This window comes from Chaetura pelagica, unplaced genomic scaffold (assembly GCF_000747805.2).
Source record: "Chaetura pelagica isolate M959 unplaced genomic scaffold, ChaPel_1.0 scaffold108, whole genome shotgun sequence".
Taxonomy (NCBI): Eukaryota; Metazoa; Chordata; class Aves; order Apodiformes; family Apodidae; genus Chaetura; species Chaetura pelagica.
The window spans coordinates 1,604,340-1,627,657 of record NW_009970718.1 but is presented as its reverse complement, the minus strand read 5'-3'; the positions used below and the strand labels follow the sequence as shown (position 1 = coordinate 1,627,657).

The window sequence follows — 23,318 nt, the reverse complement described above, 5'->3', positions numbered from 1 at the left end:
CCTGCTGAAAATGTTTTCTGTTAGAAACAACATAAAAAATACTTCCCAAACGACCACAAAACATCAGAGGTAAAAACCTACTCTTGGTAAAGACAAATGGCAGAATTCCAATGGCTTCACCTACACAAGAAAAAGAAATAATGGGGAAAAGCCTGTTGTTAAGGCAAAAGGTGCTGCACAGATTTTATCTATATACTTAAATAATTTACTCTGCAAAACAGGATGGGTTTGTTCATATGGCTGACTGGAAGAAGTTCCAAATAAGCCTCAAAGAAAAAAAAAAAAAGGCTTACTTTGGCATAGTAAAATAAATAAATCCCTATACAGGCCTCTAGCAGAGACAAAATTAGGAGTACCAATTCTAGGAAACTACAGTTTTTGAGGTCTTGTGTTTTGTTTTATTTAAATACTGAATTTATGCAAATTCCACCAATTATCCTGAAAATGTATTCTCACTATTAAAAACATTCACAATATCAGACTCTTTATCCCCATATTTCCACAAAATTTTTCTTAATTCTATTCCAGAAGTACTCAATCAACTCTTCAGATCATATTAAACTAATTACTTCCACATTTGATGTCTTCGTAGGTAAGTTGTGCTTATATATTTTAGATTAAATTTCTTTCACCAACCAAAAATAATAAAGAATATGTTATTTAAATAATAATTTAAAAATATTTATTTATTGGCTAAAAACACCTGAACAAAAATTGAAAGCACTAGATTTAAAATACCCACCTAGGTTACTAAGTCAACAACCAAACTCTGATCTGTCTACGGGAAATCTAGGATGTAACCATATACGCTGTGGTAATGCAAGGGGATTAGCTTCTGCTTGTCTGTGCCACTTGAAGGTAGCAAGAAGAAAGAATAGCAGGCTCTAAATTTAGAGAGGTGCAGAGTCTGAGATTGCAAACAGGATATATAAACTTCCTTGTTCATTTGCACAAGGAACAAGTATTTGTTACAATCAGCATCTAAGCATCTGTTCTGTGTCAAGAAAACAACTGGATTGTATTCTAAATATGACCTTGTTTTGTTTCATTAAAACATATTTTCTCCAACACTTCTTTTCCTAGATTTTGCTCTTCCACAGATGTGTAATTAGCAGCACAACTGTATGACTGGTATTTGTCACCAGTGGTAAAGACAGAAGAAACTATTAGCAATAATCTATTTCAAATTCTTGCAAAGAGATGCCACAGAATTACACCTCACTTCTCCTTTCTCATCCTTGGGGGATGTCAGAAACTGTCTCATCTTGTGTGAAAGGCTCCAGATTACAAACAGCTTCTGTACCACTAAGCAAATTCAACAGTAATCTGTCCTGTAAAACCTCCTGACTTGAGTTTTGGGTTTTTGTTTGTTTCCTTTGTTGTTTGTTTTCTGTTTGTTTGGTTTTTGATTGGTCAGTTGTTTTTTTCTCCCATCTCCAGTTTCCAGATTCTGCTCTGATTAAGGAGTTGCCTGTTAGATTAAAGATCTGGTATCTTGTGAATCTCCTTCAGTTAATATAATTGTATAGAACAATTAAATTTGCTCTGAAAATTTCTTCCTTCTCTTGGTGTCTTAGTTGCTAAATCCTCTAAAGTGACCTATTTATGCTTACATTTATCATATATACTCTTATCTGATTCTTACCAATAGCTGTTTTTATAGGCTTATCCATGTGTAGAAATTGGTCAGATTTCAGTTCTGCTTTTTTTCCTATTGAATACAGTGCACAAAGATCTCTGTTCAGTAGCATATTCATTTTCTAATTTTTTTTTTTAATTATTTTTTCCTCTTTTCACTACTGCTTGATCTAATTTTCCATCAGGCCTGGAAAGTTTTCTTTAAGTCTGTGAAATGTGCCATATTTGCAACATGAATACACGCATAAGATACAAGACGGCTGATGTATCCTGAGGTGACGAAAGCCTAGAGCTGAAGTAGTTATAACATTCAAAGCTTGTCTCCAATCTACCCAGACTCTTGTCTTCTCAATCAGCACACCTCTAATTACAATAACCTCAGTTCTTCAATATGTTACCCAGCACTGTTCACAAAATATGTGTAATTGTCAGTTGGCAGCAGCCCTCAGCATGTACAAGCACCAGTTTGTAAAAAGGGGGGGGGCAGAAAGCTTTTTCTTGGGGAGCAGGAGCTTTCTGTGGTGGAGCACTGTGCTCTCATGATCTGTGACCACGCACGACAAAAGCCTCACTCTAAAAATTATGGGAATGGATTGTTAATAAGTTACAGCTTTTATACAGACCCATTCTCATTCAATGGACCTCCTGGAAATTAAGCTTTTAAAATCACGCTATGGGACAATGCAAAATTTAGCTGGCACTTCTGAGCAGGGTTTCATTCCCATAGCAAGATACAGTGTAAAAGCATTTGCCAGTTGTTCAGAGGACTAGGTGCAAAGAAAAATTTCCCTTTCTTTTCAAGTTAATTCTAGTGCTTTTTTTAGTAGAGTTTTTTGTAGAGTTGTATTTAATCTTCCAGCCTTTCAAAAATATAGTTCCTCCAAATAACACAGTTACACCTGGGCTACAGACTCTACAGTAAGACACCACTCTATAGTAAGACATCACAGGAGGTATGAACAGATTTTAACAACAGAATAGGTAGTCTCTGTCAGGATTTAGTTCAGCAGAATAATATATTATATAATCCCCAAAGTGATTAAACTTTAGGAATTTTCTTGGGATTCACCAGGAAAAAATGACAGGTAAGTGACAAGCACACATTTGAATGAAGAAAAAAGGGAATAGATGCTGCTAGAGCCCGCAAGACACAGAAAAGAATTTTGCTTTTGTTTGCTTCTTAGCCTACAACTTTCACAGTATGAAATTGAAGCCTCAATGTAAAAGTAAGAGTTAATTCCATTTCTGGCAGTGAGAAATGGGCATTAGTCACTTCTAAGATTATTCAGGCCATTGCAAGACCATTCCTGTAGTGGAAGAAATAAAGAAGACAGAAGAAATGCAAGAAACACCTTCACTAATAAGCATTTAGCATGGGATGGATTTTGTGTGATGTCAATAAAATGAAAGGTATTTGCAGAAATCGTTACATTGCAATAATTGTTTTCTCTAGTCTCGCAATGCAAAGCATCATCATTGTTCCTAGTAGGCTTAAAAGAAGACAAAAAAGTGTTCCTGCATAGCAGACTATACTGAAAGAATCACATAGATCTGTCAAGAAGTTCACAGGCTGAGGAGCAGTACAAAAATATTATAATCAACCTGAAAATAAAAAGCAGCTTGAACTTGTTAGCAAGAAATATGGAGACATTGTGTGAAAGGATTTGAGAAGGGAGGGAAAACAGATGGTGGGCAGGAAAAATTATTTAAAGAACAGCATTTTGTACAGAACAAAGAAAACTGAGATGATCCTATCTTCTATGAAGAGATCAGAGATATGAATTCAGCTGGGGGTCATTTCTAGCCTATAGTGAAGAGCTACAGAAAAAAGACTAATTTCAAGCCCAGAGGCTAGATGACTTGTTTTTCTCCCTTGCAACAAAAAGTATTTCTTTCAATAATATTTGGGATGTGAAATTCACATAAAGAAGCCAGACCAGACTAAGGACAGCACTGACAAGAAGAGTTAGCTTCAATTTAAGGTAATTGTGATCTCACAATCTTGTTTTAATTGCAGTTCAGGACTGCCAGTTACCACTGACAGCATGCATGCAGACTGCAAGAGCTTGCTTTGAAATAAAAAATGTTGACTAAAAAAGCAACTGAAAAGTGAAACAAGAAGACTTGTGAAATGTAGAGACTGAAACAGGATGGTATGATTGCATACACTTCAGTTTATCAAAAATACAATAATGAGCCTGTGTGACTATTTTAATTAGCAACTTAAATTTCTACCACTGTTTGAATTTGAATTCTCTTCCTGCCTCTGTAGTCCCGTTATTTAAAAATTTTAATGGAAAAGGCTAGGAAAGACTCCAATGATCACCTGAGTCACTTTCCAGGTACTACTACTATTATTTTATATGTAAGCATGTTCTTATTCCTCAGTTATTCTCACAACTCTGTTGCCTCATGCTTGCTGTTAGATATCAATACATAAATGGCAATATCAATGCATACTGCTACTCTAATACTGGGTATAACAGTTTCACATACACAGTTTTCAAACACATTTAGAATACACGTTTCTTAGAAGATAAATATTTTGCCTTTGTAGTGCCATAATTTGATCAAATTAAGTCATTCATAACATCACAGTATTAGAAAGGAAAAGAGATGGTGCAAGTCAAATAGGAGTACCAACTACAAGATATTTGAACATCTAGTAAAATAATGTCTCATGATTTACTCATGTGGGATTGTGAGAGAATGACAGGGATGACCTATGTTAAGTTGTCCTTAGCAAAGAAAAAAAACATTCAGTTCTTGTATTTTGCCAAGACCCATTCCATTTCTGCTATTTGATGCCATGGGATTGTTTGTCTAAAGAATTTCTTTATTAGGATCATGCCTATATTATGGGGTGACAATAATTTTCTCCTTATATTGCCTCCCCATTTGAACAGAGCTTCTAAGTTCTATTCAAGCTACAGAAATAAATAATTGCTTTATCTAAACCCCTTAGCCTTGACTTAATATTTCATGTTTTCATCTAAAATTATTACTTTACCTAAAGGGAAAAATAAACAGAATTTGGCTCTCTACTTAATGGTCTAGAATGTACTGGATTTCTTTACTTAACTGCACTACAGTCCTTTTAATCAGAAAATCCCAGCTGGGTCAAATTCCGAAAGTGTCAAGTGGTTATTTTCGTCGTTTTTAAAGTAATAAAAGACAATGAAGGGCCCAAGCCTATTCGAGAAGATGGCAAAAGACACACGGTGTCAAGAGATGGGAATACATTCCAGAACTACAATAAAAATATTAAGACACTCTAAGATTCTTAGATTTACCATAGCAGTATTTCCCTCTGCACTTTAATATATAGTTTTACTCTGAGCAGTGAAATATGCTCCAAGTTGCACTGCTTGCCCAGGTTCAGATAATCTTATTACCTCTAGCACCTTGCGTCTAATGTTCCTGACTGGCCAAGTTGCAGGACTTCAGGGCCAGCTAGCCAGTAGAAAACACCAAATACAGAAATTTCAGTACAATTTAGGCTGGATGTATCTGGGACCTATTGTCTTCCTGACTTTCAAGAGGAATGCGCTCAAATTGAGGGAGAAAAGATAATTACATTTTTCTTGTAAATTCTGCCCTTCAAAATGAAAAGCAGGTGTTTTTGACAGATCACAGGAAAAGTTGAGAATATCTAAACTTCAACTTCTCGATTTGGCTTTGGGTACACATTAGTGAGAACTGTATATATGCCCTCCTGCACTTAACAGAGGAGTAAAAATTGACTGCTGAGTATGGCTTCTTCTTGAGTGGGCTGAGTATTTCGAACTTCTAAATCCACCTACTCATGAGACCAAATAATTTGGCACTTGATCTTGATAATATGACCCCCCTTTTCCTTCCTCATAGTCCCTGATCAGTAGCAAAACAGTTAATCATGATAACGTAAGTAACCACTGAGAACATTCATCTCAGACCTGCAGCAACTCAGATGTCCTAACAGATGTCATGGCTTTAGTTCCATCCTGTTTGCAGTTCCAAAGTTTTCTTTGCAATTGTAAGAGCTAGATGCTACAGGAATATGTGAAAACTTTGAAACCATAAATGGCATGGAACCAAACAAAGACATCTGCTTAGTTTTCAGAGAATCTGAAATGACAGCTCTGAAATGTGAGCTGCTCCAGCTGATCTCACAAATAAGATGCTTTCTGCTAGCCACAGGCTGTGACACAGCTATAATTAGACCTTAGTTTCACACAGAGAATCCATTTTGCCTTGCATGAATTTTTATAGTCAGCTATAAATAACAAGAACTTAATTTACATTTCTGGCTGTTAATGTCCAGGACTAAAAGCCACTTTGATTGTTGCAATCTGTGCTGACTTGTCAGCTACAACTAGACTAAATAACAGTAAGAAAGACTTGTCATTAAAATAAAGTCTTAACTCCATACACTTACCAGAAATGCATCTGACATTAGAATACACTCATATACATATATAAATATATATGCACAAATGCATGTATTATTATTTTGTTTCTGATTTATACCAGATTGAGTGAATGAAGTGATTTTTGGTGCTATTATAATTCAAAACACTTGATCATTAAACTGAAAAAAAATGCATGTAAAACAATTTTATGCTGTCTCTTCCAAGTTTGTAAAAAACACTGAGTATGTAATATACAATTTATTAGAGGGGATGTTTATGGTCCGAGAATCTGAAGCGTAGCTTTCATTAGTGTTAATGACACATAAGTACAGAGACACCTTTCTGTCTTATAGCTATGTAGCAATCCTCAGGTCTGTCTTTGCTTCTGACAGTAAAGGTATCAAAACTCCTAAGATCTGGGTGCTAAAATGTGAAGAACACTTTGACAGAAGAACTGCATCATCAAGCAGTAAATATTACTGAATCCAGGAATAAGGATGATAACTCATTGAAATATTCTCAAGCACTGACTGACAAGATTTGTAAACCTGAGACAGCAGGAAACCCTCTGCTTGTATATTAAATCTGATACTTGAACTGAGAAGTAGGCACAGGGTATTGTCAGTCATATGTCTCCTATGCACAGTTGGCTTCCAAATGAAATAAATGTGATCAAATGAGTAGCATTAATCAGCAGTGAGAACAAGAATGCATCTCTTTTTTTAGAAATAAAAGATGCGCATGGCACAGGCAGCAAAAAAACCTCCTTTGCAAAAGTGCTGCTTTTTCTACTTGAGCTAATCAGACCTAGTGCACCTGGATCCCGAGTATTTATGGCAATGACATACATCTGTTAAATGTTCAGAAAGAATTAGACTTTGCTGAAGCAAAGCTAATGAATTTCCCTGGAACTCTATGGTAAAACACACACATAAAAGGTATTAATAAGCACCCTGGATTTATTTTTTTTTCCTAATAAAAAACCCCAAAACAACAAAACCTAGAAATTGTTTATTCCAACACTGATTAAGACTTTGTATGGCAATGTGTATTCAAAGATTTTCTGTCCTTACCACTGCAATTTCCCCATTTGCAACACTGCAAAATCCACACATTAATAAATCATGCAGTTTCATTTTACCTTTGCCTGCACCTACAGCAGGATGGAGAATACCAGCTTTAATGGAGGAAAACAAGAACAGGAACACTATATAATTAGTTACAACACCAAAGGGAACATACACATATAATTTCATTATAAAACATGAAAGCATGCAAACTAGATAAAAAGTATTAATTCAAATAAATTAGAAACAACCCAATTATGCTGAACACTGACAGACTATTACAAGACAAAAAAATTAACATACATGCATTCACAAAATTTTATTGCTCATGCTTTCTAAGATTCATTATTTAAAATAAACGTATTTGTATGCAACCTTGATACACTATCAGAGAAACTGCATTGCATACCAACTCATCTATGGCAATTCAATAATCTATAATTTTACTAAGCATAAAAATAAGTTAAAAGATGGTATCAAAATAGACTTTTAATATTAAGATGCGCAAAGTCATAAAAGGCATTCCCCCAAAAATTCCTCTCTGCTTTAAATAGCTCTTATTTCAATGAGCTTTCATATTTAAATAAATAACATCTTCTACCAAGCAACTGCCAAAATCAGAGATCTAGAATGTCTATAAATGCAAAAATTGCAACATGAAGAAATAAAAATGTAAAAATGACAAGATTGAACAATACACTTCAGAGTATTTATGTATTATATGTCACCAGGTACTTGGGTCCAGAGATGACAAATTTATTTCTGCAGTTTTCTTGAAGTTACATATTTTGCTATCTCTGTGAAAAAAAGTTCAGACCTCACAGAATCTGTTGGATCCCTCAAAAGAGATATAATTTCCTCTAGCCAAAAAGCTGCATCATTTCAGTATTGTTCTCTGTCAGTCAATGAAGCAGCATAGATGAATGGATGAAGACCACTTAAAATGTAAAGTTACATGAAACTTTGAAGCTCAGAGAAGCCAAAGTCTTAGATCTTGTAAACTTGTATCAAAAAGAGGGGCTTTACTTCTCTTCTGGAGCTTCCACTACAGTGGAAAAAGTTTGCACATCTTTTCTTAAAAACTCTATACAATCTTTTATTAGTGTATAATATACTTAAGAAAGCCCTGGAGAAAATTTAGTAGCTGCTATTCCTGTAATGGAAGAAGGAGTAGTAACATTTATAACAACATTTGTAGTAATTTTTTAAACTCAATGGGTTTTCTTTATACATACCCATCTTACCTTCATCCATAATGGTTACTGCTTCTTCTGTTATCTGACTTCCTGATCCAACTGAAGTTTGTGCATTAATGTAAAACTTGTACCGTGTGCTGTAATTTAAATTTTTTAATATCAAGCTGCTCTCGTTGGCAGGAATTCTTATCTCTACCAAGGGACCTAATTCATGTGTGTTGTTAACTGTTGTTACAAGAAAAAAAAACAAAACAGAGATAGTTAGGAAAATTGCATATATTATCATTGTGTTAAAACAGGCTTCTATTGTTTGTATTTATTCGTTTTGTTTGTCTGCTGCATTGTTCATTTCAGCTTATATGAATGATAATCTTTAGTTTCATAAGACAGTGATCTTTGTGAAAAAAGGATCTATGTGAGGGGGCAAAAGTAAACAGAGAGATAGGAAACACCTGCAAGTTTTTAAAGTTCAAATTCAGTTCTTGAAAGTACCTGAATCCAAGGCAACTGAATCCACATCAAATCATCTGGACTTACATACATTCAAAACACGCATCATGAAAAAATTCTGAAACTCTTAAATAGTTGACCCATAATAAATTCAGTATACTTAGGAAAAAAACACAACAACTGAAGTCACTTGTATCTAATGCCAAGGAACAGTGGAAATAAACAAATTTCCTTAACTGTTCCGTGCACCCAAATCTCTAAATTTCCAGTGTCACTGCTGATAAATTTCTGGCAAGTATGCAGTGGCATGGGGATCTTAAGGGAGTGATTTCTAGCTGTGCTATGAGTAAATGGCACATTTTTATTTTTTTTTTTCATTTTAAAAACAAAATACCATGAAAAATGAAGAAGCAGACAACAATGTAACTGGAAGAATTTTGATCTACTTCCAATGATGTTTTTTCTGCAGTTAGAATACAGGATTTGTGGGTGGCAGTATCTTGCTTATAACTTGGCTGTCACATATCTGTAGGACTTCACATCCATTTTTCTGTGAAGGATGGTTAGAAGAAATAAAAGTAATGGAAAAATGCTAATGTTGTACTTGAGCAAGTGAAGTTTACCAAGTAGAGTAATCTAATTTGTGAAAACACATTAATCTTTTTCAAACTTGGTATCTACAATGAAATAATATCTTTTGTACATTATAAATTTACAATTATTTTTTTCCTTAATAAACAGATTTCTACTTTATAGGTATATTATCCAAAAATATATTCAAAATTAACTTACTTGGCTGAAACTTCAGTACATATGATGTCAAAACACCATTTGGATGGGTAGGTGAACCCCACTCCAGAGTCAGAGAGTCCAGCGTTGGGTTAGTAATCTTCAAAAAGGAGGGTGAGCTAGGAACTTTTTAAAAAAATACACAGTAAATACAAAGTAGATGAACTTAGAGCAGCTCATGAAATTTTAATTCTTAAGAATATTACTATATTGAGCCAGATTATTATTTTATTATGTCCAAGATGCAAATTCAGCTATTGCACTCTTAGTGTTCTATTTCTGAATATACCACATGTAGTTCATTCTCTAGCTTTCTCATTTCGTACCTCCTTCAGGGGTCTTAAATACTTTGTCTGGGCTTGCTGGTCCTTCTCCTTTACCATTAACAACTCTAACATTCAGCTTGTAAGAACTATAGGGCTCCAGCCCTGGCAACATTCCAAAAGTCTTGTTTCCCCTGAAAGTCAAGATCTTTTTTTCTACATGCCGCCTACTCCTTCTGGATAGACTCTGCACTTTCCAGTAGTAAACCTAAAGACAAAAGAAAATCTACAGTGAGTGTTTAGGTGTTCTAATCTTACCAACTCTAAGCTTTTCCATGAGTATCTGTGAAATATAGATAGGGATAACTGCGATTTTAATAAACTCAGGTGAGACAGAGCTTTCCTGCACCAGAAACAGACCGTATCCAAAAACAGTCATATCTACACAAAGGGGTGAAGACTATCACCTGACAGTTCTGCTCATGTTCATAGCGAGTTTGATTCATTTTCTGGTTTGGAATTGCTTTAGTATGTGATGGTTCTCACGTGAACAAGTCCATCTGAGAGGCAGAAATAATTCATAGTATCCACTCCTGCAGACAAGCTTTACAGGTGATTACCTTGACTGCACTTCCTTTACTACACAGTCTTTCTACCATGATATCTGGAAATATATTAACAGTTTCCCCTATAAAGACTTGGGTTACTCCTAGGATTGTCACCTTCAAATACTTCAGTGTTAATTTTTCACAGCATAATATTCACACATGCATTATCACACGCTAAAACTGATAAAGCAATGTAAGTGGGTAAAATCCTGGTTCAATTTAAGCCAACTACAAAACACCTCTTTAATTAAGGGAGCTGGAATTTCACATATGAACTCAAAAAGGGAATTGGTAAGACTTACAAAGCCTAGCTAGACGGTTTATAAAGCAATGATACACTAACACCAGTTCTATTGCTAACAACGTATTATTTCACTCTTATCACTGTGAAGTGCCGGAGCTAATGTTTTTGAACACCACCAGCTGTCATCCTGCAGCTCTCATCCTACCAACTAGTGTAGAAAGCCATTTACAAGTTAACAAAAGCTTGAAGTGTTGATACTATCAGCACTGAAACTCATCAGGTATAGTTAATGATATTTTAAGAATTTTTAGCCAGTAACTTTCCACAAAGCACATTCTAATATTTGGATCACCGCTTGTCACTAGCGAGGCTGAAACTGAAAGAGAGTTTCAATAAACTGTGTTTGATAAACAGTGATTTGGAAGAGGAATACAACAGTAAGAGACGGCATCACCTTTTTCACATAACTACTGAATTCATAGGAATAAAAGGAAAAAAAAAAAATGGCAGGAGTAACAGTGATAATAATTACGTTTAAAATTTCTTGTTAGGTTTGAAACCTTTATAGTAACACAGTATATCAAATAACAGCTAGATTAACACAACAGCAAAATATAGATGATGTGCTGTAGACTGCTGCTTCATAGATATCTTCCTGCTTTCTTCATACATGTGTCTTCATGATGTGACTCTTTAGAGAAATACCCTTCTCTTTACCAAAAAATGTGTCACTAATGCAACACTGAATATTGTGCTACCTGAAATAATTTTAATAATTAGGAAATCCTGAGTTTGCTACAAGGATTTTGCTAACATGTTTAAAAGGAACTAGTCATGTGCTTTGTAAGCTATGGCAACAAGTAAGCCACTTACAGCATACTTGACACCCATGAGAATTTTTCAGCTTGATTTCAGAGAAAGATTTATAACAATAACTATCCACTAGGTGTTGGGACTTGTCATGCCATTTTTTAACCTACTTTAGCTTGTGTAGCTGTCTCTGCAAAAATTAATTAAGAAACTTCTGCTGCATCTGCAACTTACACAAGGATATACCATTATCTTGTTTGTCCTATCCATAATAGCAAAACTACTCAGTGATCAGGTCTGTTGTCAATCCTGTGGTCTTGAGTTTGTTTTATTTTTGGTTATTTTAGCTTCTGCTTTGCTTAGCTTTGTGTAATTGTGTGGTTCTCCTCCCCACAGAAAAAAAAATCATACTACACACAGAGTACTACTACACTACACAGAAGTAATCATGGCAGGACTAACCTCTTAGACCAAATCAAGGGGAAAGTGTGCAACCCATTAGCAAATACAGAACAGGAAATAACCCTCAGAGAAAAAGTCTGAGGAAAAAGAAATCTTCACTTAAACTTGGGATGATGACAACTCACTACAACCATGAACTAGATGATCTTTAAGGTCCCTTCCAACTCAAACCATTCCATGATTCTGACAGGTGAGAACTTAACACCTGAGGTACAGGCAGACATTTTGTCTATAGATCTTTTTGTATTATTAATGATCTTTGACAGAAATCAAGTGATTTGAATTATGAGCGTTAGGGTCACTGTAAGTGGATTAATAATAAGGGATTAACTTCACTAAAACTAACTCTTTCATCCTCACATAATGGCTGCTTTCTTTTGGTTGCACATTTCTGTGTGAAATACTAGGTTGATATCAGACTGTCATCTAACAGATAAACATCTAACACAGTAATAAGTCTTGTTTCTCAGCCAAATTTATTATCTAGGGCAAAGCACCAAAGTAACTACAAATACTTATGCTAGCTCATACAGAACTAGCTTTCGTCTCTCTGGACAGTGGCATTTTATGTGACAGAAATGACATCCATATACCAAGAACTCATATCCGTGTGATGATCAGCTGTAATGCACTCCAGTTTAGCTGCAGTGCTCTTGAATGCTAGTTCTTCATCTTATAAGTATGATGTACATTTATTCACTCCAAACACTATTTACTCTTTTTGTGGTTTTTTTTTCCTACTTTCATTTAAACAGAAGTAATTTAAACTAGTTTGCTTATGAAGTAATCTAGTTTCGGCTGTATAACTAGTTTGTATTGTGAGGAGCACAGAAGTAATTATTTTTTATTTTCTTCTATCACTGCATAGGAAGTCAATATATCCTCTCATTCACGTCTTCCCTCTACAACCAGTCCACTATGCTTCTGCAGTTTCCAATCTTGAGTTGTTTCTGGTGGACTTCCGGTGCAACCTCTGCAACTTTTGCCATCAGATTTTCCCTGTCCTCCAGGAACACCAGTTCTCCCAGTTTCAAACCTTGAAGTACTTCTGTCTCCCATCCTCTATTAATTGCAGTCTTCTGTCTCCAACACAGCCTTCTCAGTTATCATCAAAGCCAGCACATTATCTTACACTAAGCTTCTTTGAGTTGTATGTACACTACTAATCTTCCACCATTTCCTATCTCCTTAAACCGAGCTTTTAAACTGAGCTTTTTCCTGGCCCCCAGAAAGACAGCACCTGACAGCAGCTAGCACTTGGCCAGTTACTCAGAATTCAAGATGTCATTAATCATATTATGGGAGAAGATAGGTAATCTTAGTATTAGAACTAAAAGCAACTCCTACAGAAAATATTTCTCCTCAGTCTCTAAATAACCTTATGGAATAAGACCTGTAAAACTATTACAATTTTTAAAATATATACAATGTGTGCAAATTTAATTGCAAATATATCCCATTTTTCTTCAAGGACAACATCAGAGGAGGGTGGAACATGGCTGAACACTAATTCTATTAGTGTTCTTGCTCTTGTCAGCAAAACTTGTGAGCTCACTGAAAAGCAAGCGTCATTTTATGTCAGTTACTTCAGTCTGGATACATACTCATCTAGGTAGAGTCATCTATTTTAATAAACAAGGAACAGAAAGCTTTTGACTGTACTTACCTTGTACCCTTGTAGGTGTCCTCGGACAGTTTTTAGTGGAACTGGGTCCCAGTGCACCTTTGCTAAGGTGCTGTTAATAACATAAACCTGCACATTGCCTGGAGCAACCATTGGCACTGTGTAAAGAGGATGGCACAAGTACCGAGTTAGAACGAGACACCACACGAACATGGCATTCAAGGAATGTTTAAAATACCCATTTAAGTTACGGATTTAATTATTTTTAATTAATACACTTGAGTCAAACTACAAAACTTACAGTCTTCCCCTGAATGTCCAACCACCTCTGATGGCTCTGGTGCATATCCCAGGTCATTTAAAGCTTGTACTTTTATTTCATAGGGAACAAAAGTTGGTGTACCAGACACAATATATTTAGATACATTTGCAACTATAACAGATGTCCATTCATCATCAACATCTTTCTGACGCCAGCTGACTTTGTACTGAAGCCCCGGTCCATTAGACTGAAAACCTTTCAAAGACTGAAATGAAAGAATTAAATTGTTTTAAAAATATTCTGAAGCATCTTAAAAAAAAAAAAAAAGTCACAAATGAAATATAATGATTCTTTAGAATTTTACTCAAAATTCACCACTGTGTTCTGTGACAGAGAAGCACTGCTGAAATTTCCAAGCTAAGCAATTTAGCTTTTACAGGAGGTCAGTTCAGTTGTTTTCATGCAACCATACCTTGTGATTTCCATATATATATTTTTTGTTTTCTAATATTCCATAAAGGTGGAAGAGGGAAAACCAGACTTACACCAGCTCCCTGCAAGCAGAGCTCTCTAGACAATGTTTCCTGCCTGGGATAGGAAATTGGTTCTACATGGCTGTCCTTGAGCTCCTGTCATGCTGGTAAGGGCAACATAGAGACAACTTTTCCACAGAAGTTTTTTAGTGGAAAATTGCACAATAATTTAATTTCTCTCAAAAGTTGAGAGTAGAAGTAGGATTCACATTAGAATTAATTCTAAAAATAAGACCAAAATTTACATATTTAAGTTCCTAAATGAGCACCAAAACATCCTGTATTACTAAATGGCTTATCTTGAGAAAATACTCAAGGAAAATAAGGCACCTTGATTTTTTTTTTTTTTTTATAATGCATGCAGCTTTTCCCTGAAAATGAAGATGGGGAGATGTCCAGATTTTTAGTCTTTTTTGAGAAGGTTTTAAGCAAGTAATGCAATGGGTATTCTCATAATGTCTTCAGTTACATTATTTCTGTAAACAAATGCTACTCACAGACCTGTAAACAAACAAACGAAACCTTGAAAAAAACAAACTTACCTCCCAGGTTATTACCAGATTATCAGGTTCTGAGCCTATCCCTTGCACATTTGAAGGATTTTCATCAGGGTCTAAAGACAAAAAATGTACATGTGAACAAGACTGACTGCTGTTTGCATTCCAAGCAAATTCAATGCCATTTATAGTATAAATCAATCACTGGTAAGTGGGAATAGTTATTTACTTGCAGATTTTGTCAGGTACTGCTCAGATGGTTCACTAGGCTGACTTCTGCCAATCTCATTGACAGCAATCACACGGAATGAGTAGTTGACGTATGGAGACAACTTCAACTGTACTGTTGTCTGAGTTCCAGGAACTTCTGTCTGGTAATGCCATACTCCTGGTTCATGCAGCCCATCTTCATATTCAATCACAAAGCCTGTAAAGAGAAATTTAATCCAACTTCATGTCAAAACTTGCAACACTTTTCTAGATCAGTGTAGGCATTTCTGAATCAATGTTTTAAAAATAATGGGAATCAAAATGGAAGTTGATAAACCAGGACACAGATCTGCAATGTCAATCTCAAAAGTAATGACTAGGTAGAAATAGAATTAAAACACTCATACTTTTACTGTTTAGTAATCTCATTAATGCAGCTACCTGTCAGGTAACACATTATTACAAGAGCCTCTCTCAGATACTGGATTTTAAAGTAACAGGAACCCTTGAACTATCACAGCAAGATGGTGGGACAAGACTGGAATTTTGATGTAAAAGCATTATTGGCTGACAAATGTCTTAGTTGTTTCAAGCTGACAGTAGGTAGTATTTGTACAATATTAAAACTCTGAGTTTTCCATTTCTCCCAGTGAGATGATTTAGTGAAGAACTATCTAAAGTCAAGAACCAATACTTGAGGAAGGTTTTTGAGAGCACTTTTCAGAATCTTCAAATTAAGTCAAAGAATGTATGTTCAGAAGCTACATTTCTCAAGAGTTCTCTGAACATTATGATGATTACAGTTAAGATTTCACTGAATATATAACGTCAGGTTTTGCAGAATTTCAAAAAGGAAAATATTCATTATCAAAGACAAAAGGACATTTCTTTCTGCTCTGGAACAGCAAAAAAACTTTCTGCTCTTAGATATGAGATGTAAATTTTTTAAACACTTAAGAAGAACCAGGCTTGGGGAAGAGTGGCTGGAAAGCTGCTCAGCAGAAAAGGACCTGGGGGTGCTGTTTTACAGCAGGCTGAACATGAGCCAGAAATGTGCCCAGGTGGCCAAGAAGACAAACAGCATCCTGGCCTGCATCAGGAATAGCATGGCCAGCAGGAGTAGGGAAATTATTATTTGGTTTATACTTATGTGGGGAAGAAAAGAACATTTTTCCCACAGCCCTTTAACTCATCACTGGTGAGGCTGCATCTTGAGTACTGTGTTCAGTTCTGGGCCTCTCACTACAAGGACACTGAGGTGCTGGAGCAAGTCCAGAGAAGAGCAACCAAGCTGGCAAAGGGACTAGCCATCAAGTCATATGAGGAGTGGCTGAGGAAACTGGGGTTGTTTTGTTTTGAAGAAGTGGAGGCTGAGGGGAGACCTCACTGCTCTAAACAACTACCTGAAAGGAGGTTGTGGGGAGGTGGGTGTTGGCCTTTTCTCCCAAGTGACTAATGATAGGACTAGAAGAAATGGCCTGAAGTTATGCCAGGGGAGGTTTAGATTGGATATTAGGAAGAATTTCTATATTGAAAGAGTGGTCAGTCACTGGAACAGCCTGGCCAGGGAGGTGGTGGAGTCACCATCCTTTGAGGTATCCAAGAAACATGTAGATGTGGCACTTCAGGGCATGCTCTAGTGGGCATGGTGGGGTTTTCGGGGTTGTGTGTTGTTGTTGGTTTTGTGGAGTGTGTGGCTGTGGTTTTCTGGTTTTCCTTTTTCTTTTTTTCCTGGGTGGATGGTTGGACTCAGTGACTATTCTGTGATTCTGTGTGATTCTGTGATTCCATTTACATTAAACTACTATATATTATATTTTTTAAAGTGTATTACTAGTTGATATACTTTAAATATATCTGAAAGTGTAAAACTTCAGCAAAATCCCTTAGCGCTTCATTAAAATGCAATCAACATCTTTGATGTGCTTTGAAATTCTGTTTTGTACTGAACTTCATTTCCAGATGCCTGATCCTTATGGTTTGTAAACAGTGTTCATACTGACCAGCAGCAGACCCTGAAGAGCGACACCCAATACATGGGCCTAGTTTATTCATTCCAAGTATAACAACATGTAGACAGGTCTGGCTAACTTGTGGCAGTTATTAACTAAAAATGCACTGAATAAATCATTAAATAATTATACTAAGTTGCTCATATCTAAAACATCACCCTGACAGATCTTCCTGATTCTATTATTTTTTGGAAAACATATAGTAACATCCTTCTTCCTTCCTCCTAAATGCCCTCTACATCCTTTCTCAACATAAGCAAGAGCATCTTTCATAGTTTTCTACTGGGAGGAATAACAGTATTTAAGATCAATTTTCTATCACAGAAGTTTATAGATGTTTATATTCTCTGTCTTAGGGATATGCTTTATTCCACTGTCTGAATAAGAAAAAAAAACATTTTCCTTATGTTTTAATGAAGAATAAGCTTCTGTATCAGTAGGGATGAATAATCCCTAAAAATATTGGTACTGATGTCATCTCAATTTCATATGAATTACAAAGGAGTTAATGCAAGATGTTAGTAGTGATCTGCTTCAGAAGTATGTATAAGTAGCTTTTTACTGAACTAATTAACAAGTCTACTCTCTACATATTCATAAGACCAGACCTTGCCAGACAAAGCTCACATGGTATCAACTTCTGTGCTAACACAAGGTTTTTTAATCAAAAGCCCAGTTTTTAGGGCAGCAAACAAGTCTTTATGCTTGGCTGTACAGCACATTACATTCAGTGAATTTTTGTTATGTAAATAAGTGGCAACTGTAGTGAAGTAATTTACCATTCTCCCACACCGCACACAAAATTTATTTCAGAACTATTTTGGTATCTGAGAAGAATTAACTGATGCTGTTCACATAATGCAATAGATACAAACAAACATACTTGTAATGGGGCTGTTATTCTCATCTCCTGGTATCCATGAGAGTTCAATGCTTCTTTCTAGTTGACCTGTCAGTTCCAAGTCAAAGGGAGGATTTGGCCGAGCTGTAAATCAAGTGAACACAAAATAAATAATCACAACAGATAATGTAGTTTTGTCTTTGAAAAAATCCTTACATTCCAGTCAAAGAATTCCACAAATACAGGACGGTTCAAATACTCACGTAAGCATGACTTAATGACCATTACCATGCACTTGATACAAAACAGAAATATAATGGAGAACTGATGCACCTGGAAACTTCTATACATTAACAAGAATCTATTTAATTTTATCTACGTGTGACTGCACCGTGGTATAAAAATGTAATGGGTTGCAAAAAATTATGAAATGCATGTTTATTTTATTTATTTTTTGCTGTATTTTATAAAAACCCTGAAATACCAAGCAAGCTGCTCATATACGTATTCGTAATGCATAAAGATGTAATTGTCTGTTCCAAATTGGTAAAAATAATTCATTTTACAATTTGTTACAGAAAAATCAAGACTGGTGAGTATAAGAATACATAAGCATTTTCACTGAATGTGACAGGATTTATAAAAAAATGCTTAAGTTTTTACACTGAGTGTATTTAGGTACATTATATTGCATTTTAAAGTCCAAATTGAGAAAAAAAGTTACCAAATTGAGGGCTGTAAGCTGTCAAATTTAAGACTGTACCTGGCAGACAGATCTTTTGGTGTATTTCAGCTTTAATTTTAAAATCCTTATTAGCAAGTTCATCAATCACAAACCAAACTGGTCAACATGGACCTATCCATTATGTGAGTGAAAGAAAATAAAGACAACGTATGAAATAAAGTGCAACAGGCCTATAAAGCTGTCCTTAAAGGCAATGTAAAAACATGTCATAATTTGCTTGGTGCAAGTTCTGTGATAATGTATTAGCTTTCAACAAACAGATGGGTTTACTTTTTAAAACTTAAATCTATTATACAACTAAATTGTATTAGTGTGTTCTGTGTGAGAAAAACATTATCACACTGTAGCCAACATTAAATACAAAGAATTTAGGTCTGAAAATTATTTATTCCCTAAAATAAAAAGCAGCCTGCATTGTAAAATTCCACAGTCCAGTACTCCGGTAACAAAATAGCTCATAAAATGGGATGAAACCACACACATATACACACAAAAACACAGGAAAAAGGGACAAAAAGAAAATATGTTGAACTTTGCAATAGGCAAATGAAATACATCTGGCAGATGATGTAGAAAAAGAACTTCGTATTAGTTTACCGTAAATGATAGCTGGAGTTGGAGGAGCAGCTGAAAAGAACATTAATATAAAGGGTTTAATCAGTTAGTAGCCAAAGAAACAGAATACTGTAGGCTGTTAAAGGTAATTATTTATGACAAAGAAAAGTTAACTTACTGAAAGTAAATGGCTTATTTTAAGTAATATATTGATTATTTTTCAATGAAAAGCTATAAAAGTATTATGGAATATTTTACCCATTTTTTAAAACAAGGATAGATCAAGAAAATAAATAAACAGTCTTATAAAACTTTCTAAATAAGTACCAGATGTTTGGTGTATATCATACCTGGATAGGCATAAGAATACTCACAATTTCAAAATACAAGCATATTTGACTCTGAATCTCAGCTTGAACTCAGGTAAGAATCATTCAGGACATTTACTTTAACCTTTCTTACAAACTGGGAGAAGGGGCAAATTAACTAACATATTTTGTAACAATCTGCAATCATAGAAACTTAACATAGAGAAGTAATTTAAAAAGAAAATCCTTCTGAAGTCAGATATCTAGCATGCTCAGTCTTTCTGAAGAATAGTTTAGTTGTGAAAGAGACTCCCGAGGTAACATGTTTAAGTTCAAATACTCTGCAATATGTGATACAAATAAAATAAAGCATGAAACTGAATGTGTCCTGTAGCTACTGGACACTTTCATAAGCAGCTGATTCAAAGGTAAACTTTAGGGTAAAACTCTGGTTTTAATAAACTGAAACGTTTTTTAAAAGGGGTATTTCCTTTGTCCTGTCCTAGAAATGAAAACTATGTTTTTACTCTTAATTTTAAAGCTAATGCTGTTTTCATACTTAACAGTGATTAAACACAGTTCTGCTGTCATAAAGTTTGAGAGTACTCTTACCAACAACAGTAAGCATAGCACTTGCTGAAACACTGTCCAGAGTAGTATTGACTATGCAAGTGTATGTTCCATCGTCTTTATCAGTTACATTCATAATGGTCAAGTTGTCTTTACCAACTAGAAACCTGAAAATACAACAGATTAAGACACTGATTTTTCAGTAACTGTTGCTGTTATAAGGAACTTGAATAAGACATCATCTAATTCCCACATACTCATGCATTTCAGCAAACACTGAGACAGCAGTGTAGGCTATGGGACTATGCCCACCTTTTCTACACTGCTCCTCACAATCTTCCCACAGTAACTGTCTATCCTAATGTGCTTTAATTCCAATTAAACTGAAAAACTTGTAATTATCTCTGATCTAAGCAAAATTACCTTCCATTATCCCTTCGGCTTCCACACTAATTACCTTCTCTATACAATTGATATACACAATGTGCACAATTCCAATTTTTTACATATTGTTTGACTTTGAATTCTATCTCAATATTTTCACCATACCAGGTAATTCCTTTAATCACCAAATATGGGATAGCAATGATATTTATCAGTCTTCTTTGGAAAATGTCAATAGGTTAATGTTTCTTTCAAAGATTGGGAAAAGAAGCAGGCAAAAAACCCTAGAAAATTAAAAATAAAATAAAATTATTTTGTTCATACCTTTCATCATCTGGCAGTTCATAATTGTCCTTCAACCATATGATTGTTGGTAATAAGGTAGAATCATGTTTTATTATACACTCAAATGAAACTTGGCCATATCTCTGAATCACTTTGTATTCTGGCTGTTTAATTATCATTGTTGGATCTGAAATTTAAATTACTATTAGATATTTAGAAAGTCTGAAATTCCATAGTAATCTGTGATGAAAGAGTAATTAATTTCTTACCTTTAACTTCCAATTGCACCTCATTTTGTGTCTTTCCTAATTCATTCCTTGCTACACACGTGTACGTGCCAGCACTATCCTTTTGAGCCACCGGAATTTCCAAGGTTCCATTATCATGGAAAACATATTCATTTCCACGCAAGATGCTACCTTTTACTCCCTTAAACCTTTAGATAAAAGGTAATATCACTATCCAAATCATAGTTACATTCTGTTGTACTTTATTATCAGAAATGGAAACTTGGGACTGTCACATTAGAAAACAGATAGAATCAAATAAAGAAATTAAAACTGACTTTAAAGAGATAACTCTTGTTACATTAAGTATACGTAATATTGTATTACTGTATTGTGATCAGTATATGTTAAAGAATAAACTACATAAATTGTAAATAGAGTAAAACGATATATACAACTTCAGATGTTTGCTTCCATAGAAGTAACATGCTCTTTCTACATAACTTAAGCACAACAATTACAGCTTACCATTCAATTTCAGGCTTAGGTGAACCAAAATAAGCACAGTCTAGCAATGCGGGACTATCTGCGATGACTTGATACAGTTTATTAACAGGAGTTAGAATTCTTGGTGGCTCAGCTGAAAGGACAAAGATATCTGGTTATAGATACAAAGATTTAAACACAAAACACTAAGACATAAGAATGGCCTAAAGAATTATATGTTAACATTCCCCTCTGAAGTGATTTCTGGTCTCAGTCTAGGTCTACATATATTCTACTCCCAGAAGCCTGAGGAAATATTAATGTAGCAGAATTATCTTGTGAAAACCAAATGTTTCTTTCTTGTTTAAAAGCAATAGGAATGGGCACCAAAGGCAATTATTTAATTTGAAAAATGTAATAGACTTCAAGTAGAGAAACTCCTGGGAACACACTGAACTACATAATTCTAAACAAATCTGCAAGCAGAAAGAACCTAAGATATATTTTCTGCGAAACACTTACATTTTTTAAAGGAACAATGGAACTAAAGTGAGTTCTTTCATATAAAGGACAGTGTCCCTCAATCAAAAGATCTGCCACTTCCAGAAGAAGACTCTTCAGAAGTCAGTCTGCCAGGGCTTTGCTTCTAGCTTTGTTAAATTCAGTGAGAAGAATTAGAGGCCACAGTATCTTGTAACTACAAGCACATTCTCAGGGGACCTTCATGACAAATGCACAAGTCATGTACTCTTGCAATAGCGATTTGGAGATCATCTATTTAACTGATGCAAAACACCCACAGTCAATGTACTGAAATCTACAAACTTAAGGAATATTAATTCCTGCCTTATTTGTTATGCTTCTGCTTGCCTGATTTACATAAACAAATAAAAAGAGGTAAAATTTATTCCAAATTCACTTTCAGTGATTTATTCAAATCACTGAAAGTGATATTCAGAAATATCCTACAGAAAACAAGGTATGTTTACCTTTGCCTTTTACAAGGCTTAGGAAATGCATACCCCCTCCCCTCCCCCCCTGATAACCTCAAGGAAGGCCTGAGTATGCAATCTGTGTAGTAACCAGAGACAAATGAACATGCAAGAAAAGGGAAAAATATAAAAACTGTTTCTTACCCAGAACATTGACAAACGCATTTGCCAGCAAGTATCCATATTCATTAGAAGCATTGCACTGATAGACAGCACTTGACCTTTCTTGCACATGTGAGAAAATAATGGTATCACCATCTACCTTTCTGCTGGGGTCTTCTGGAGCAACTGTTAAGGTTAAAAAAATATATAAAATTATTTTTCCTAAATTGCTGTTGGCTTATATGTTTCATACTTCTGCAAAGAAGAAACAGCTTGAAAGAACAATATACCCTTTCTTTTAAAATCCTGGGTGACTGTTCAATAGTTGAGATTTGAATTTCAATATAATTAAGGAAGCTATTGCAATTCTACAACTATATAGCTCAGGATGGTACAGTTCACATTGCTTGAAGGATTGTCTTGTGTTTGTTGTTTTTTTTTCAAATAAGAGAACCTGAGATGATATTTGCATGCATTATAAAGGAAAAATACTGATATGACAAGACTGAGGCAAATACAGACAATATCAGAAAAAAATTAGGAAATACTTCTGAGTGTCAAGAGAAAATTATGTTAGAATGACACTAGAACTTTACAATCCTCTATAACTTAAAGGTTTCAGCTTTTCAAGTCAGTGGTTACATTATAAATAATTATCCAAACATAAAAATAGCCTTATGCAGTTGAAAAGTATCTCAGAGTAAAATTAAGTAAATCTTTCACACAGTCTTCACAAGAGCAGTGATAGTAATTCGGTAGGTGGCACT

General features: G+C 35.0%; 1 protein-coding gene across 5 annotated transcripts in view; it reads right to left on the bottom strand.

The window, feature by feature from the left end:
* NRCAM (neuronal cell adhesion molecule) overlaps positions 1 to 23,318 on the bottom strand; it is a 66,912-nt gene that overhangs the window by 20,242 nt on the left and 23,352 nt on the right. For 2 of the 5 annotated variants that reach the window (XM_010006273.1, XM_010006271.1), the window contains 15 exons: positions 22,594 to 22,737; positions 21,500 to 21,611; positions 21,014 to 21,180; positions 20,784 to 20,931; positions 20,118 to 20,242; positions 19,240 to 19,269; positions 17,940 to 18,041; positions 15,064 to 15,261; positions 14,880 to 14,950; positions 13,844 to 14,069; positions 13,585 to 13,700; positions 9,858 to 10,062; positions 9,535 to 9,657; positions 8,341 to 8,517; positions 7,171 to 7,206 (listed from right to left, as the gene is read on the bottom strand). In XM_010006273.1, the coding sequence (XP_010004575.1) occupies positions 7,171 to 7,206; positions 8,341 to 8,517; positions 9,535 to 9,657; positions 9,858 to 10,062; positions 13,585 to 13,700; positions 13,844 to 14,069; positions 14,880 to 14,950; positions 15,064 to 15,261; positions 17,940 to 18,041; positions 19,240 to 19,269; positions 20,118 to 20,242; positions 20,784 to 20,931; positions 21,014 to 21,180; positions 21,500 to 21,611; positions 22,594 to 22,737 (1,980 nt within the window). The remainder of the gene's footprint in view (positions 1 to 7,170; positions 7,207 to 8,340; positions 8,518 to 9,534; positions 9,658 to 9,857; positions 10,063 to 13,584; positions 13,701 to 13,843; positions 14,070 to 14,879; positions 14,951 to 15,063; positions 15,262 to 17,939; positions 18,042 to 19,239; positions 19,270 to 20,117; positions 20,243 to 20,783; positions 20,932 to 21,013; positions 21,181 to 21,499; positions 21,612 to 22,593; positions 22,738 to 23,318) is intronic. The other 3 variants (XM_010006272.1, XM_010006275.1, XM_010006274.1) reach the window with 2 other exon arrangements.